Source organism: Rhea americana, unplaced genomic scaffold (assembly GCF_003343005.1).
Source record: "Rhea americana isolate MKP2758 unplaced genomic scaffold, rheAme1 scaffold_200, whole genome shotgun sequence".
Lineage (NCBI taxonomy): Eukaryota > Metazoa > Chordata > Aves > Rheiformes > Rheidae > Rhea > Rhea americana.
Window position 1 is genome coordinate 1,451,328 of NW_028186151.1, and position 19,498 is coordinate 1,470,825.

General features: G+C 38.6%; 1 protein-coding gene across 1 annotated transcript in view; it reads right to left on the reverse strand.

Annotated features, from left to right (window-relative positions):
• Positions 1-74: 74 nt before the first annotated feature.
• STAG1 (STAG1 cohesin complex component) overlaps positions 75-19,498 on the reverse strand; it is a 141,391-nt gene continuing 121,967 nt past the window's right edge. Inside the window, exons 26-34 of the mRNA XM_085303921.1 lie at positions 18,318-18,419; positions 16,582-16,730; positions 14,550-14,678; positions 9,964-10,169; positions 8,533-8,704; positions 5,360-5,470; positions 4,300-4,414; positions 2,500-2,580; positions 75-2,404 (exon numbers count right to left, since the gene is read on the reverse strand). Coding sequence (XP_085160047.1) covers positions 2,381-2,404; positions 2,500-2,580; positions 4,300-4,414; positions 5,360-5,470; positions 8,533-8,704; positions 9,964-10,169; positions 14,550-14,678; positions 16,582-16,730; positions 18,318-18,419 — 1,089 coding nt within the window. The 3' untranslated portion in view covers positions 75-2,380. The remainder of the gene's footprint in view (positions 2,405-2,499; positions 2,581-4,299; positions 4,415-5,359; positions 5,471-8,532; positions 8,705-9,963; positions 10,170-14,549; positions 14,679-16,581; positions 16,731-18,317; positions 18,420-19,498) is intronic.

The window sequence follows — 19,498 nt, forward strand, 5'->3', positions numbered from 1 at the left end:
AATGGGATGACAAGATGCGATGGCCCAAACCAGTAATTTAAAAGGATGTTATAGTGAAGAGGGTGCTCATCATACTCATGATTTTGAATAGTTTATTAAATGAAAGGTGAAGCATCAGTTTTAAATTGTACAAAAGGAAAAAAACCTCATATTGTAAATGTACAATTTACAGAATTACTAGCAAAACCAATCAAGGAGACACTCATAATACAAAAAAACCTATTGACTGCAAACTGAATTGGAAACCCATTGCAGGTACCGTGATAATAAATGTTTGTTATACAGTATTCTACAATGTTAAATTAGGAATCAGTTTTCCACACAGAGGACTGTGAAGCACAAGGTTTGGCTGAGACTATGACTCAAACCGGGCAGCATTTATTATGCTACTATGCTCACAGAATTATCGTACTGACAGTCTAATGCAGCCATTCCTACCCACCCCTAATCCCTTTGGGGTGGACAGAAGAGGAGGGGATGTAACCTGTTACAAAGTAATGTTCCAGCTACTTTTCAGGCTTTACACCTTACCCAACCACCATCATCTAAGGAATGGCTGAATTATCTAGTCAAACATTTTTGGCAACCGTGTCTGTCTGAGAACTGCACACATTATAAGAAACAAACCTCAGCCAAGTGAAATGCTGATCTGTTTTTAAAATCAGATTTTTTTTCCCTCCCAGCAAATAAGCACTGGGTATTAATGTTGATTTGTTTTTAAATAAGCTTGTAAAAGTGTGTATATATATATATGTGTGTATATATATATATATATAAAAAAAAAAGCTCCATGATTTTATTTTGCAGTTGCTAAGAAAGCACCTCTAAAACTGCTGTGCTCCACGTGGGTCAATCTGCTTTGTATCGCAAATGCTAATATTAGAATGCAGAAAGGAAGATTAACTTTTTGGGGCTGGTTTCTTAGAGATACTAGAGTCAGTGCAAGTTGTGGATGGCCAGAACTTCTGATACAGGCCAGTTTTAACTACAGTAGCAGCTACTAGGCAGAGTCATAAAAATTGAAGCATAATGAAATTCCAAATTATTGAAGACATTGAAAAAAAAATCTCTTATTACAATGAATTAGCTGAGAATGTTTGGGGTTTTCTGTTTTTTTGATTTTTTTTACTTTTTTGAAAAATCATATTTTTTTTCCCAAAGAATTACTCTTAATATGCACAGTTAACACTGAAAATGTAGCTGTATTCCATTGTAAGCTTAAGAACTTCACCATCTAAGCACAAATTTCTATGCAGCACATACAGTACTTCTAACTGGCAAAATTAATTTACAAAAATAGCGCAAAAGGGTATTTACGGCATGGAAAGTAGACTTTTTTTTATGGTACAGTTAAAATTGCTTTTAGTATGCTAAAGTGATTCCTTTCCCCCACCCTTGAATTATTTGTTTTAATAGGAAAGTTGCTGTTTATGTACCTTGGGTTGGCAGGGCTTGAAGTAGGTAGTAAAAACAGCAAAGTGATTACTTGAGAACCATTTGTGTGTTTTACTGAGAATACTTTATTTGCTGGTATAAGTTGCTAAAAATGCACAGAGCAAGTACCAATAGAAAATTTACTGTTTTTGTGTCCCCGTGTGCTATATAAAATGAATGTTACACAGCATCTGTTGGAAAAGTGGCTTCATGGACATCTCTTATTTATGTCCCCTTATAAATAAAAATAAATCTTCTCAAGAGTATAAAATCTGGGTTTATCATATCAGAATCTGAAATTTTTTTGGCAGAGATGCACGTCATTAGAATTCTAACCTCTTCTATAAGAGTGTTCTTCTCAATGCCTATGAGAGGATATAAGCGTACCATAATGTTAATCAAATCCAGTGTGTTCAAAAACACTTTTCTGTAGCCAGAATGACCTGCTTATAGCATCATTGCTAGTCAATGGCTGATAGGCATAGGTTTAATAAAAATGGCTAGCTTTTAAAACATAAAAAGGCAAATGTTAAAACTGTTTTAAATTGTACAGCAGAAAAATAAAGTTAAAAAGTTCTGTTTTCACTCAATGTTGTTTTCAGAAAACATATGTAGAGCAGTGTTTATTTTGACAGCTGTCTTAACAATTTAAAACTTCTTCCTCATCCAGAAAAAAAAAAATCTGTATTAGGACAGTCAAGAACAGGGATACAAATGATTTTTTAGGTCAGCCTTTCTGAGGTGATGGGATTGGCCACCATTCCTTTGTGTCATTAAGAAGTTCCTCTTCTTTCTCTCACTACAAAAAGGGATTGACCTTAATCATTTGGATAAAAATCAAACCGTATCACATCAAAAATGTGGTTTTCATACAAGCTATCACAGTATATAGGCCTCTAGCTCTAAACAATAGAGTTCCAAATTTGTAAAATGTCTTCACCAGACTTCAGAACATAGGCATTCCAAATCCCTAGAAAAATGATTTAAAAGACAGCAATTAATTAGGTGTAATAGTAACAGAGAAGAACCTCAGATAAATAGCAAGCAGGGCTAGTAAAGTCTTACTGAATCGTCCTCGATGATAGCTGCGGAGTCAAAGAAGTCTGGCCTCAGTTCAGCCCGTTCCCGCCGGTTTCTTGAAGGTGGCTAAAAAGACGAGTCAGCTATTTTAGTACAGCGTATCAGCTAACGGGATGGAAAGGATGCGTATGACTACGGCTAACGCGTGCAAACGTGTTTACCCCCATCTTTTGCAAAGTAGCTTTGCATGCATTTCCATAAAAGCTCAGATTCCGGCCCTGACACAGGAGAGCACTTCCTAAATTCAGCATTTATTTAGGCATGGCATTAAAGCTGATGAATTCTTTTATGTCTGAGCTTACACAAGTCCTTAGCTATAAGGTCCTTGCTGACTTAATGGTCTTCTTGTATTAGGACAGTAGGCATAACACACTCTGCCTTATGCTTTTACATTTATGATGAAAATCCAAGCTCTGGCATGATGAAAAAATGGATTTAAAAGAAAAAGGCACTTAAGATGTCCCAATATTTCTCAGGCCTATGCCCTTTGTGTTGTCCTCCCCTAGGAACATTAAGGTAAATGTGAGTTTCACTGGCTTGATGCATTCCTTCATTTTCTACTCCTTGGATTACCAGTAAAAGAGAGATTTTACTTACTTGATAATCATTTGAATGCTAGTAATAATCTCAGTATTCAGCAGCAGCAACTGAACTATTACCTACATTTTCTTTCCAAGACATTATAGCCCAGTCCTAAAGTAACCTATGCCTTGTAGTTTGACTATGAAAGGAGAAACATGAAAGCATGAAAAAACCCCAGCAAACTGAGCCTCTTTCCTCTTTTACAAGAAACGTACTCATTCAGAACAGAGAAGCTAGCAACATTATCACGTTTACAAAGGAAATCATGCCTGTAGTCAGTATATTACTATGAAACAACCTGAGGCTGCAGACTGACACTGTGACCTGGTTGGGAGCAGGACCAACGAAAGGCCCTGCAATACTGCCTGCTCTCCCTTCTGTGGAGCCAGCACAACTCTGGGTGGCTGTAAACTAGAGCAGCCCTTGATTAAAGACACTCTTCCCCTTCACTCACCAGCCCCGCAACCCAAAGAGAAACTAGAAGCAACTCAGCTTGATCAGACTGCAGTGTGGCTGCACAAAGAGCTGTGCTAGCAAAAGAGTAAACAACGGGTGTTAACAGTGGCACAAAGAAAGAAGCAACACCTGAAATACCCTTATATACTACCGTTTCCAGACTCTTCAAAAGGTCAAACCACAACCTGAAACAAGCACTGTAACTGCATTTTACAGAATCCATTTGTACTCCCCTGATGGTGAGGATGCACCCTCGTGTAGTAGTCGATAAATATAATGAGCTAGTCTCAACCTCCATCCCCACCAGCACTGTTACTCTTGCCTTGATTCAGCACTTGTCTGACTGCATGGTGAGTGGGAGTAGCTACTTCTTTAGCACTCACCTGAGAGGTCTGCATGAGACACCTGATATGCTGTAAGTCAAATCCTAACATCCATAGGTAGACAAGCTCCAGGTGCATAATGGTGCTTTAAGCATCAGGTATGTGTTATTGCCTGAGCCCAGAGTGTTAGAGAGGAGGAGTGCTAAGCAGTGCCTGTATTTCTATGAGAAGAAAATGATTAGACATGGGCTTGCAAGTTTTAGGCTCTAGGGAGCCTCTACTCTAATCATTTCCACTCTTTGATATTCAGACAACAGGGGGTCAAGGCCCAAAACTTTGGATATTTTTGTTTACACTTTAAAAATTCCCTTTAAACTATCCCTCTCCGTTTTAACCTTTTTATTACTTATTAAGATCTACTGACCAGATCAATGACCATTGTGTCCTCAAATTCTTCATTCATATCCTCTAGCTGACCTCGTGAGGACATCATGACATCTTCAAAGATGGGCTCTGCGTCATCTTCCATTAGACCTCGTCTGATTAAATAGAGAGAAGAATAAAAGTCATCATCCAGACATTTAAATCTCCCAGCCTTGAGCTTTGTCATTAAAAACAAAGCACAAATACTATTCCCTTTACCTCTTCACATAAAACCCTATGCTGAGAACAAAACCAATGCACTTTTTGTAATATTAACTGGAATAAAATCTCATGTCAAAACAAACCTACCACTAGAAGAAGCTGAAACAGGAGGTCCAGTGTAGTATCATAAACTAGTTAAGTCTGAAGAAAAGGGCAATAGCATTACTGTGTTTGCTTGCCTTTTAATAAGCAAGGGTCACAGTTTGCCAAGGTCATTGGTAAATCCCTAGGAATCCACCAGTAACTCCAAGGACAGTTTCTCATGCTGTAGGGACTTAAGCTCACTACAGACTCTGCTCCCCCCCTCTTGAAAAGTACTTCTGTGGTGAGAGACTTGGATGGATCAGCACCAGGGCACAAAGCACCTTGTACCATGCTTCGGCATTCATCCCCATGTTTTCCCTCCATTAGCTGCCCAGTGGCACCTTGGCAAAGGATGGCAGAAATGAAAGACGCTTACACAGGTTCAAGGGAAGACTGGACAACTACTTGAAAGAGAAGTTCATTGTGAATTACTTAATAGACAAATCACAGGGCTTCAAGGAAATCCCCTGAAATTAAAATAATTGGAAGGCTGGAGACGGATTAGGGGCAAGCGTGCCACAGATGTCTGAACTGCTCACTAGGCCCCTGCTTACGGTCACTGCTGGAGACAGAACACTGGGCTAGAGGGCCATATGGCCCTGGGTTCATCCCAACATTACAGAGCTGCCTTGTATTAAGAAGAATCAAATGTCACAGAAATTGCTAGCAATTACCACAAAAGGTTATAATTTAAAACGAGGCATTGTCAACTAAAACAGTTCTGATCTAGAGACGAGGATGCTCTGAACACTTACACTGCATGCCTTACACCAGTTCTCCCTTTCATGTAGTTCATTCCTGTCCTGTCCTTTCGATTTAAATCTTCTAGCTTCTGTTGGCCCAACCAAGATATCTGCATCTGGGGACTAACAAACATAAAGCAGCATTATGACTGAGAACACTAACAATTTTGAGTTGGCTACTTTGAGACAGTATCTCCTGAAGTTTTGTGTCTGGGCATGCTTCAGATTAAAATATTTAAACCACATCCGTCATTGCACATGTCTTCTGGATTCCCTTCTGCAACTTGTCTCCTCTCACTGCATGTGCACAAAAAAATCCATTAGGTGTTGTAATAAAAATGGCTACATAACAGGCTAACATTACTCATTCATTAATGTGGCATGCATCTGGAGTGCCAGCACTTTAAAAAATCATTTTATTAAATCCTACTTCACTGCCTCAGTTCAGGCAAAATATGAATAAGAACAGATCTAAACTAATAACTGCCATACATTTTAAAAAGACATAAAAACGTCACATGAGGTGGAAAAACAAATTGCTTTTAAAAATACAGTCCCGATAAACTGTAATGTCCAGTAATTAATCCATACCTGAAAGGCTGGACTTTCAGTAACACCTAAATCCAACAGTAGACCGCAATGCATTACAATGTGATTTGTGTATTGCAGCACAACCAGAGATAACAGAAAAGTAAGTGCAGATGTTCAAAAGCAACGCCAGTTTTTACTCTTTTTAGGTATCTTGGCCCCCAGCAAGACTGACACAATAAACTGGGATAACCATACTGGTGTGAAAGCAAACCTAAACAAAGTACTCTCCTGGACATGATTAACTGCCTGCTTTGTATTTATTTTTGACCCTCATTTTTTAGTAGTACTCAATGCTGGGTGTTAGATACCAATACACAATTAACTCTCTAATTCTAAGTGACTTTCAGTAGGACACTCAGAATCCTTGGCTCAATGCACATGAGGATTGAGGGCCAGCATGATCCAGCTATAAGTTATTTTGGGGCTCAAATGAGACAGTATGTTAAATGGGAAGCTAAGCTGACCTGTAAGAAATGTGTGGAAGACCAGTTAATTTCTAGGCTGAAAATACATGATTCTCTACTGTGAACTTGTATCTGGAATCCAATCATTTGAAAACAGACAGGAGAGTGATGTTATCTGCCTTTGCTCAATATTTCTGTGCCTGCAGCATTCATCTGAGACAGCAGAAACAGGTTTAAGGCCAGGATTAGAAGGGGAAGGAATCCAGTTACGCAAAGGATGGGAACCCAGTTCACCCCATCTTAAGGCAGTGCCTACTCATCAGGCATCACTGGGAATGGAAACTGTCCCACTTTCTGTAGCTACTTGAATGTTCACAGAGACAGACAGACTTAGTTTAGTGGTCAGCACACTCAGGTGAGACAAGAGAGGGTCAGGAACAAGGATCTGCTTCAATAGCTTTCTTTTGTTTTTAATGCAGACTAAAAAAACTTCAAGGAGAAACCAAGAGCTACAAAAGTCTTCCTTCTAATCTAGCTGTTACAGCAGCTTCTGGGGAGGCAGGAGAATGGGAGGCCAATCCTTGGCCCCAGTAAGGCAGGTAAGAGACATGAACCCAGATCTCCCACACAGGAGGCATAAGGGAAAGAAGATACCTTGAGACTGACACGAACTGGGGCTTATCCCCAGCTGGGGGGCAACAGGGATTATCTACCAGACTGAACTGCATAGGTGACAAAATGCAAGCCCAGGCTTGCCTTGTGTTCACACGCTTTACAGGCCAGCCCTTGGTCCTTCCAAGGCAGCACCCAGTGGGAAAACTCGGGCAGCCAGCGAGGCCAGCCCTTCCATCCCACCTCACGCTGTCTGGCCGTAAGGTCACGTAGCAGGACTTACTTACGGAATGGCCAGCTATTACGGGCTACAAAAATTAATGGGTATTTGTAACCAGCTGAGCTCCAGGTTACCTCTTGTAGGGAGCACTGAGTCAAGGACCATATCAAGGTTTAATCTGTTGCACCACTGATGCCTGTGCGTACATGTTATTACACACAAGCAAAGAAGAATATGTTACCCTTTTGAAAGGGTACAATTCTTTAGAAGTTGCTCAGACTTTATGAGAGCCCGTGGTCACAAACTGGTAAACTTTAATAGCACACAGAGTGGTATATGTATACCCTAGTCATTGGAGACTGGAGAACATTTTTGTTTTCCCATGCAAAATGATCATTATTAATAACTATTTCTATTTAGAAAATACTATCACATTAGAGAACTCAGGATGAAGCAGTAAAGTTTGGGATGGAGGAAAGTAAGTGCACATTCAGGAAGAACTGGGAAACTGGTGCAAGTGTAACAAGAAAAGCTTGATGGACAAAAGCTTGGGGAAACCCAAGACAAACAACCTGGCTATTTCATACTATATTATTTTGTTAGAAGCCTGATTAATCTGGCTAGTATACTCTGCCTTTTTTTATACAGATAAGGCAGATCAGTAAACCTGGCTATAAAAGTTACAAAAATATTCTACAAAACACACAGTGTTATTCTGTGTCTTAAAATAAATAGAAATAGCACATAATAGCATTCTCTGAAGACTTCTCTCTGTTATTAAATGAACTACTGACAAATAATAACCAAAACCTTTTTCCCCTGAGTGGATAAAATGGAGATGAGTGACCAAAAGTACATATAATTTAGGGCAAAATAAATTGCCTGTGGGTAATTACCCCCAGAAACAACAATTATTAACTCAGCAGCTAGAATAAGACTGAAGTTATGCAGAATTGGTTAAAATATCTGAAAAACCTTAATTGTCCTATGACATAGGGCAGAGTGAAAGAAAAGAAAACATCCCACAGATCTTTAGAGAAACAGTTCAATCCACCAGAGGCTGCAAACACTAGGAAGACTTAACCATAATCATATAGTTATTCTACGAGATAATTTAACTTAAGGAATTTCTGCCATGATTCCATTATGACATATTTATCCTGGAAATTAAAANAAAAAAAAAAAAAAAAAAAAAAAAAAAAAAAAAAAAATCAAAGTGTGGCCAAGCTACAAGCAAGGCATTTCCAGTTCTTTTTGCAAATAAACACTGCATATATGGAGCCACAGACCATCTGTAAAACTAATGTGCAGCTCCTTTGCCTGGCTTACATATTCGATACTGACATTGCAACACTTACTTGTGTAAAAAATCTTGTTCAGATCCCTGCTCTGACTCATGCTCCTGGATCTGCTCTCCCATTTGTCTAGTGTTCTCTCTCAAGACAGTTGAGGTGAGCTGTGGTGCTTGCAGTGTCCCTGGAGTATGTATGTTTTCATTCCTGTTCAGCCATGAGCCTTCTAAACTCTCATCTAAAAAAAAAAAAAATTATTTTTAATTACTGACGCAGTTCTGATAAATAATACAGTGAATTTATGCAATACAGTATTACTGTTGTTCAGAATTCATTTAATCAACTCAGCAAATGAATACCTCCCAGTACTAATTTAGGCCTTCCATCTATTTATACACTTCAGTACAGTTTATTTCAGTGGCAGCACCTTCTGCAAATCTATATTTTTACTAGTTTTTTTATCTTATAAAACAAGTGTGAAATTAAGAGATCAACTACATAAACACGTAAGATGATCGACTTTTCAGCTCTAATTTAACTTTGTGTTCTTATGAGGAAGGATTACATTGTCTAATGCCACAGACTTTCTGTTCAACTACCAGTTATTCCTAGCAATAAGCAGTTTAAAGAGGAAATACTTAAGAAACAACAAAAATAACTATTACAAACGAATATTGTATTGCAACACTGCCTAAATTATCAGGTGTCTTGCACACATTTAACAAAGATGATTCCCATATAATGAATTTACAATCTAAATGTAAGACAGTTAATCTCTTAGGCCTACAACAAACACTAAGATGAGGGTAGAGGATAAAACTTCAAAATCTGGTCAACACAGATCCTTTGAAACTTTACTGAGAACCACTTAGAGTACAGTGGGGACGTTTTAGGTAAGAGGTAAGGTCTGGCTGGTGTGAAATAGTGATTTCAGCTTTACATCAGGGAAATAGTGGCATTAGATTCCTCACCGAGGAGTAGTTACGGTTGATGCGGACATTGGAAAAGTCCCTGAAGTTTAAAGATCTCACTTATTCCTACAGTGCACTGAAACAGTAAATATATATTCAGATAAAAATGCACTACTTCCTGCAATTTCACACAGATTAACCAGGTACAGGTGCCATCATAGCCAAAATCTCTGCTCCAGATTGAGACACAGGTAGAAAAACACAAATCCATGACTCAGAAAGGTACAGAGCAAGTAACCTTACAATCATCTCCTGTCGGTAACTTAAGAATAGCAGCTTTAAATAGTTCTGAATCTGCAAATCTCCGTATACACGAGAATGGGGACTTGCCCTGTTACTTCCCATGAAGAAGTATTCAAGTTTGACAGGCATTTGCAGAACAGATGTGTCTTGTTTTTAGTACATATAGAATATACTTTACCTTTCAGCATTAATCGATCAATCATAAAGACTTCAAAGAAGGAAAGCAGTAAGGTCTATCAAAAGTGAGAAATGCCATTCCTAGACAATGTAAAGCCATACAAACCTTCCACTCTCTTTTTGTGGAGGGGTGGTCGTCCTTTCTTATTTCTCACTGAGGAGGCTTTGCTGCTACTGCTTCCGCTGTTAACAGACATTCTGTCATCCTCACCACCCGTAACTAGCGAGTTTCTATAGGAAATAAGTGGAAGCCATACGTCTTCTCTTCTTTCCATCATCTGCTCAGTCAGAAACTTCTCTAAGTAGGAGTGACTGAAAATAGAAGACAATGAGTACAGAGGTTCACAACATATTGTTTGCTCTTTAATTATTCTGCAGGGCCTCTTCATATCCTTGAGAGCTTAAAAGAAATCCCACATGGTGTTTCCTTATTTTAATTTTACAACATATGTTGATAAGGCATCATGCCTCTGACTGAATAAGAATACGTGTCGTTCTTTCAAAGCTAAGGTTACTCACAGATAAACAATACAAGATGTTCTCTCTCACGGCATCCTCCTCCCACATTTGTCTGCAGTTGTTTGCAGCACACACTACTTGAATTCCTTTTCTGTTCTGCATTCCAAGGAAACCACTTCTATGTATTGCTACCATGTAAACAGACAGCCTGAACTTGAACTACTATTATGGAAACGTAGGACATTCTTAGGCATCTTGGAACAAGAAGAGAATGCAGTTATTTTTCAGTGAAGAATTTGGAAATCTGTTCAATTGCCATGGAGAAGTCCAATACACACTTGTTAATTTATAGGAAAAAATCAAACCACCTCCCTCTTGTATACAATCTGGAGAACATTTGAGTTACTTTCTTTTTTCATTGGTTGATTATGCTATCATAGATAGTCCTTACAATGAATATGAGAAACCACATAAAAGTGATTCCAACGAGCATTCTTCAAGCTTGAAAACTGAGTGTTCAGAAGTTAGGCAAGACAGCCAAGGATACCCTTGCAGCATTTCTTCTGTTCCTTTCAGCCTTTAATCATGATTTCATTCAACATCACATTGCCAAGTTGTCATCAGCGGGAGTCAAAACCATGAACTCCACGTGGAAATGAACTCTGCCTCTCCCTATCACTCTGTTAGCTCAAGGCAGGATCAAACTTATTAGTGGTCTAGGGATGAGAATAGGATAAGAAGCCACACAATGTATGCCTGGGTAACAGTCACATCCAATTTTTCAGTGGGATTTTGTTTTGATTTGGTGAGCAGGATGACTTAGCTCAGGAAACAACAGCTTTTCTCTCCATTGTTTTATTCAACATTGTGATTGCTTCTTCCTTCTATATCAGTCTTTTCATGTATATATTAACATCCAATCTTCACACTGAATGATAAATTCTTGCTTTATTCTCTCTCTTCTATAGTGTCAAACATCACACCACTGAGTGCATCATGATTTTAGAGAACTTATCTGCACGATAGTCTTGGAAATTAAGAAGTATTCCTCCATTCCATTTCTAATTCTAAAATCAGAGTGCACAGATTATTTCAATAGTGAAGAAAGAAAAAAAAAATACACTCGTTCCCTACTGACTAGATGCCAAACCTGAGACAGCTTTTGCTTGCCGTTTTAGAGGAGTTGCATACTGGCAATTCCTATCAGCTTCAACTGGGATACAAACTCCGAACTTCTGGAAGGAAGAACACCATGCTGAGGCTCCATCTCATCTGACTTCAGGCATCCAACAATTAAAAAAGTTGCCTCTATCTGAGCAAAATAAGTACCTCCAAAGGGCAATTCACCTCTGCTGTCTTAGATGAATTCCTCTGAACTTCCCTGTCTGTACCTGTCCTGTGAATCTACAGCTTGGTTAGTGTAAGTCTTTTTCTAGTAAGCATAAGAGTCTGGAACCCTGAAGGCACCCTTTAAAATAAAGCCACAGATTTTAATAAATTCATAAATAGCTATAATTGATTTTGGAGGTTACTCAAAGTGAGAAGTCAGGTAAACAGGAGTGAAAAACTAAGTTAAACCAATGCTGCTGCCCTGGCAGCAGTGTATATTTGTTATATATTTGTATATTTGGTTATATACACTCTTTTACTAAGACCCTGAGCACAACTCATGATAGGGCTGCCAAACATAGCAAATGCTGACTCCAAACTGAAAATGTCTCCATTTTCCCCTTGAACAAAGAAACAGCAGTAAACCAGAAAGGAAGCAGAATCCCAGCAGAGAGTGGTGCTTACTACATTCATTGTGACAAAAATGGTACTTTGCACTGAGGACAGATGACATATGCAGGCACATCAAGTAGATAATTCATATTTTTAAATTTGGGAAGCCAGGCTGGAAGACTCTGGAAGACACGCAGCTATGCTGATGAGTTAGCCTGGAGCACTTCTGCCTCCAGACTAACAGTCCATTGCTGAGTGTAGGGCAGCCATTTGGCAAAAGGAGATCAAGCCAGGGAGGGAGGTAAATGATCCTGTACGCAGGACTTCTCCACCAGATGGTGGTCATGTACCTTCTTCCTCATAGGCCACCCCTTTGCAGGGAGGGGGAGAGGTCCCTGTGGATTGGAGGAGTCATGCTACTGAGAAGGGCAAATCATCTATCCAGAGTACAGCTGAGCATGTAATGCCAGCGAAGCACTGCAGGCAACGCACCCATTGCCTGATGGGTCCAAACTTGACAGATCTCACAAGGGACTGAATGCAGGTATCTCCAACAGAAATCTTTACGTATAAGCAAGCTATCTTGATTTTTTGCATAGTCAACATAGTCAGTGGAACCTAGCACATGTCTGAACTCATCTTAAAGTAGTAATTTAGAATAGATAAGATTAATCATGCCCTAAAGGGCCTATGACATTTCATGGATTTTCAAATGCAGCTAAAATAAATAGCTCAGATACAGAAGACTGCAACAAAGACAGCTAAGATTAGGAGAAATGGATCCCACTGCAGGAATCTTTGCAGTCCTGAGAAAGGACACCAGTGAGTGAGGGGAGGAGGACAGCCTCAGAGGAACAATTTTAAATGGTAAGGTAAAAGGCTAAAGAACAAGATCTCCATAGTAGTATTCCCTGAAATACTGAATTCCATGCACTGGATCAGTCAAATTGGATTGTCAAGTAAACTGCATAGAGAATGATATAACTCTATTAGACATTGGAGAGACCTGTGGAATAGAGGAAGACTGTACAGGAAGAATAAACTCCATGAAATTAGATTAGAATTAGGATACTGACACTTTAACTACCAGATACAGAAGAGCCTACGGTTCGGCTAAGAAGGTAGTCATAAAACCAGAGTGTTCTTAAGTCCTATCTTAAAGAACAGGGCACAGGTTGGTAAAATTTGAGGATGCAAAAATGAAGAGCAGTCTGAAAATCCGAGTCCCAATCTAGTTCAACTGGATCAGTGAATTCTCAAACTGGTTTAACCTTTTCCCTTATTGTTTTAGCTGGATTGGTTTAGGTATGCATACATTAAAATTTATGCAAAGTTAACCAAGACACATTTCTTAGAACAAGCCTAGAGCTACAACATTCATAATTGTTAACTCTACTGAAAAGTCTTTTAAAACAAATTACTTCAGAGGAAAACTTAAGACAAGTCTGACAAAATGAGTCAGTTGAGCTAGTTAAAGCAGATATGTATAACTATAACCCACTGTGGTCAAAAAATCATCTGGAAAGATACCTATAACCATAAATTGGAAAGTCTGGCTACTGCATTTCTTAAATGATCATAAGTTTATTCAAGCAATGGGCATACAGTTCTTCGATGATGCTTGACTTCATTCCCCTTAATTTTTTCCATTACTACTGCTACTATACTATGGCCAAATCCTGGATATTTACTACAGAATATATTAAAAATCTAGAGCTTCCTCTCTGCCAAGATGCTGACAGCACATCTTTACTACTAACTTGTGTTTACTAATGCAGTTTTCTTTTTGCCAGTTCTCTTGCCATCTACCATTCCTCTTGATGGACCATTCAAATATTGCTCTTAAAAGAGTATTTCTTGCTCTCTATTCAGATCTTAATAACAATGCCTCCAATTTATTTCATTTCCACTATTTCATCTGCAGTCATTGCTTGCTGTATCAAATTTAGGCTTCTTGTTTTATCCTTTCAGGTCCCCACCACCCTGCTCTGTCCTTACCCACAACAGTGACATCTCTCATCCCATTTCCCCATCCCACTCTGCCAATAACAGAAGCCTTGAGAACTGTTTATTGCCAACTTTAACTCAACACATTAAAACAAGCAACAATTATTATTATTATTATTATTTACATTTTTTGCAAATATCTAACCCAAACAGATGTTAGTGCAATGTTTACAGGTCTGCAGCAATTTTGTTTACAGCTAACTTTTTTTCATTTTTTGGTAGTAGGATTTTTTTTTTTTTTTTTAATTTTCAGTGCTCCAAGGGAAATTTTAAAGAACGTTCTTTTGTGAGGTCTCAAAGTCACTTAATCTGTGGATTTGATTCTCTTCCTCATTTATTATCTTAATATATAAAACAATGAATAACTATGTATGTAAAAAGTCTCACTGGACTTTTATAACCCCTGTTAGATTGTGAAAACTTCAAAGCAGGGAGCTTAAGCACACACTACACTGATTAACACAGCCCAGCACAACCTATGGAAGAAAATAAGGTTTTACTTACACAGTCTTTTTGTCCTGCCGCAAGAGTTTTGAAGAAAATTCACTAAGCACTTCAAGGAAAGCAAGGTTAGGAGGTGGATAGTCTTGTCCTTTTTGATTCTGATATTTGAAGGCAAACTCTATGCCATCTCTAAGGTAAAGAAATATTAAAATTTTCAGAGATTTGTTAAAATTTTTAAAAATCACCCCATCACCTCTAAATGCTGCCCAAAATCTGAACTGCAATAAAACTCTTTGTATCCCATCATTACTTTTATCCTTCATTAATAGCAAACAGCTGCTTTTGGATATGGGGAGAATCAAATGCTCCCTCGGAGCTTTCCCTTGGAATTTGTAACGACTGAATCATGAGGACAAGATGTTGCCAACCGCACGTTTAGAAGGATCTAAACCACAAGCTAAGAAGCTTGGCCAGTGCTGAAAGCCCTTGCCTTATCAGGAATAACAGACTGGTTCATTATTTTTTCTGCACGAGGCAGAAGCTCCCACTGAGAATAATATATATAATATAAGATATAAAAAGATACAACTTAACTCGTCAAGAGTCAGAAAAGAGAATTTACTTACCACTACATTCATACAAGCAACTCTGCCTTATTTTTGCTTTACCATTTGAGACTAGAGAAAAAAAATTTACTTTCACACTACCCATAAATGACACATGTATGCCTTAACCTCTCTGCTGTCTGGCGCAGGAAAGCGTCTGGCAGCATTTTCATTTCCTTTCAGTCACAGAATCCTAGTTTGGAGGTAACCCAGGAAGGAGTGTGGGTGAGAGGAGAAGGGAAGTGCAGAACGGCTGTAGATTTCAAAGAACTGTGGCTACTGGTAAATAACCTTTGTCTGGCAGTGCATCTCAGAGGTCTTCACGCAAACAGTAAGCGCACTAGCTAGAGGGGTAACGCCTGGATGCCTGTATTCCTCAGAAAGACAAAGCTCCATGTGGCCTTTCAGCAGATGTCAGGAACGGAGACCTTTCCCAGCAACAACCAGCTTGAGTTCTGGTTCCTCTGGCAGAGGAATCCTCCAACTGAGCCATGTTGTGAAAGGTCTCGACACAACTGTTACTGAGCTAGACAGCCACAAAAGCAACTTTGCTGCAGTGTCGGAGGCAGAGAAGTAGATGCAAAGCCAGCCTGCCTGCTCACGCTTCCTCTCGTGGTCTGCTAGCCTTGAAGGTTGAAATGCTAGAACGTATGTATTTATGCTCTATGAGAAAAGCATTTACAATAGCATAAAGGGCTCCCAAAAATGTACTTATCCAACAAAACAGACAAGATTCTTGGCCTAGTGATTTTATTCATCTGTTTTCCCTTCTTTTCCTTATTTACAATTTCCAATCACTCTGAACTATTTACTACAGCTAAAGGAATTTCTTTTCTCTCAATGTGATATAGGTTTGCTGACTCTTCACTGGTATACTATGACATTCCCCTTCTTCCTCTACTTCTCTTTCAGTGAGACAGAACAACTAGATTGATACTAGGGATATCTCCTTATCAGACTCTTCGTTTCCTGCTGTAACTCTTTTTTTCTTTGTCTCCTCTAACCTTCTTCTGCACCAGTTACGTTTTTTTTTCCGGCCTAATTCCTTATGTTAGTCTCAGCCTTTCAGACACCTAGTCCTGATCGTGCTTTGCTAGTCTCAGTGTTAATGCTCTGAGATTGCAAACTTAAATATTTTAACTATTTTATATCATGGGAAAGTCATCATTTATATTTAGCAGCATCTTTCTGCACTTTCCTACCCAGCAGTTAGATAAAGAGCTTAAATTCACTTAAAAAAAAAAAAAGTAAATCTTGTACTTTCTTTCTTTTTTTTTTTTTAATAAAATCCTTGGTGTCTACAGAGTCCATAATGGTGTGGTTCATGCAAATGTATAATACCATGGCATTGCTTTTTCTACAGAAATTAAAAACAGAATATAATTATTGCATGATCTAGTTAGATTATATATCTTTAAAAAAGGTATGCTGAGCAAAACTTTTAGTTTGAAGGAATATGAAAATCTAGTGTATTTACCACCACTCACTTGTGTAGCGTGGCCACAGCCTCTCTTGTCTTGATCTGATCCAAGCCAAAAGTAAGGGCAAACCGGCGGGCCAATTCCTTAATTCCACTAACATGGGCAGATGTCCTGTCCAAATTGGGACCTTGTTCCTGCACAAGCTCATTAAACAGCTAAATAAAGAATTCAGTTGTTAAAAACTGTGAACTAGGAAACACTCTTCTTAAGAAAAACTTTTGCTCTTAACCTGTTAAGGCTAAGAGAGAACATTACAATGACTTTTTTCACACCAACGTAATAGAGTTCACTTATATTCTTGTTATGATCCACGGCAGTTCCCAAGCTTTCTTCTTTGTAAACTGCTGTTTGCTGACTGTCCCCCCATCTTGTACTCATGCAGATGATAACTCTTAAACGCAGCATTTTACACTTACCTTTATTGATCTGCAAACTTATTATTTCCCCAATTCATCAAGATGATACTGGATTCTCACCCTATTTTCTAAAATATCTGCATCACCTATCGGATCACAGTATCATCTATGAATTTGGGAAGCAAATGTCTATTCCCATCATTCAAGACAATGAAAATACTAAACAGTATTCCTGGGTAGACACCTTCAAAGCCTGCTTGGCAATACCCTTCCACTGCAACAGTGACCTTCAGGCAACTACTCGGTAGTTTTGCTATCGGTTCTGTATCTTCTTACGGTACTGCCATTTAGATCACATTTTCCTGAATTTGCTTTTGAGAACATCACAGTACATGGTGTCAACAGCAATACTAAATCAAGTTGCACGAAATTTACTGTTTCTCCTCAGCCCGCAAGTTCTGTTGCCATATAATTAATGAAAGCAGCTGAATTTGACCTGGTTTCTCCTTGAAAAATTCATACTGGTTGTTACCTCGCACTTAGGCTCTTGTAAATAGCTTGTCTAATTATTTGTTTTGATACCAAGCTGACCCATCTATGGCTCCTAGCTGCTTCCTCGCTCCACTCTTTGAAGAGATGAACTACTTTTGATACTCTTCAATTCTTTGGAATTTCATCTATTCTTTTCATGTTTTCTAAGGTATCAGGTTTGAGATTTTCAAGGTATCAGTTCTGAGATTGCAACAGCAAATTCCTTTATACTCTGAAATGAATTTCATGAGGTCCAGCTGATTGGAAAATATCTTATTTATATAAGTAATTTCTCTGTGTAATGGATGTAGCCCCCTACTTCAAGGGACCAAATGGTATTTAGTGAAGCATACGTGTTGTGCTGCCAGCAGAACAAGGATGGATTTCACCATCAAGTCAATAATTTATGATTGTTCTAAAGCAAATTGGTCAGGAAAAAACATGTTTAATACTGTCGGAAGACTTAAGCAACTTGCTCAGAGTTTGAAAATGTCAATCTGTATTTAGACAAAATATGAAGCGTTATATCCAGTAAATTATAAAGAGAAAAAAAATCATCCTAATTCTTCTTGCTCACTAAACACCAGTAAACAAAAATTACGAACCAGCTTGGACTAAATTGCCTTCAAGGCTTTTCTCTCCCCTTCTTCCATTTTTATGTGACCAAAGCTTTGCTTGGGTTGGCTTAGGGAGACCAAGACTGTAGAGAGAACCGAACGCTGACAGCCCAAATCGGGGAGCAAGATAACCCCTTAACAGAACTGTACTATTTCCCTTCATTGTAAAGGGCACCAGAGGGAAATCCTGCACAGAATATTTTGTAATGAGAGATTTGTAACAAAAATCAATACTTACCTGCTGCAAACTGAGAATGAGCGTCTTTGCACACTGGATTTTATCAATTTGCCTTGTTTTGCTCAAGGTTTCCTTAATGATATCTCCATAGTCATTGTAGTACTAGAAAAAATGTGGGAGAAACCCTCTTTAAATCAAATCTGCCATACATTTTCTCAGAGCTTTCCTGATAAAAAGGTTATTTGTAATTCTTTTGAAAAGGCAGCAGTTTCCTAAAAAAAAATCTGAAATAATAGTTTCTCACTGAGTGTGAGGCACTGCTTCAGTATCAAAATTTAAACTGATCAATAGCCTGCATCTACCAGTGATGAGATCAAGAACTTCTTCATTTATTATCTTTTGAAACAAATATGTTGAAAAACAAACAAGATGATAGTACTTCCTCTGCTAAATCAAACATTTGATGAAAGTGACTGGTGGTTGCAAATTCTAAGAAACAGTATCATATTAAACCAACAGACCAATCTTAACAATTTAAGTGTAAGCAGACACTAACACACAGACGGGAAGCTCCAGATACAGTGCATGGTGAGGAAACTAACCTGGAATCTGACAGTTTCAGCTTGAAACTCCTGCTCTGGGGAAAAAACCTAAGCAAGACTAACCCTGCACAGCCACCTGGCTGATAGCTGCGCAATGCAGACTGTGCTGTGTTGCATGCTCCAAATGAACAGAGGATTTGAAGTTAAATCCTTTACATTTCACAACAACATCCTAAACCCTGGTCTACTGCAAAGGACCTTCTCTCCCCACTCTGTCTTCGAGTTTTTCCTCCTTGACCGTCTTTTGTGATGACTAATTGCCTACAGAGGGGCAGGCAGGGCTATACTCAGTGTTTTGATAGAAGCTGAAGAGCTTCAAGTAGTTTCACAGTGTCAGCAGGACTAATGTGCATGTTCTCTGGCAGGTAAACCTGCAAAAACAGGATTAAGTGGTAGCTCAGCAATAAGTGTGTCTGAATTTCATTAGGGCCTAAGTATTGTATGGAAGCAGCTAAAGTGGTAAGACATTCTGTTAACACATACTCATTTACAATGATAGCATGTATTTTTTTTTCCTTACCAATTCCCTGTCTAAAATGTCTTTTTCCCCACAGAAAAATTGACTTCCTTACTATGGCAAGTGCCAAAACTGGGAGATTGAACAAGGAAAGATGTGACATATGACTCTGAACAGATGAC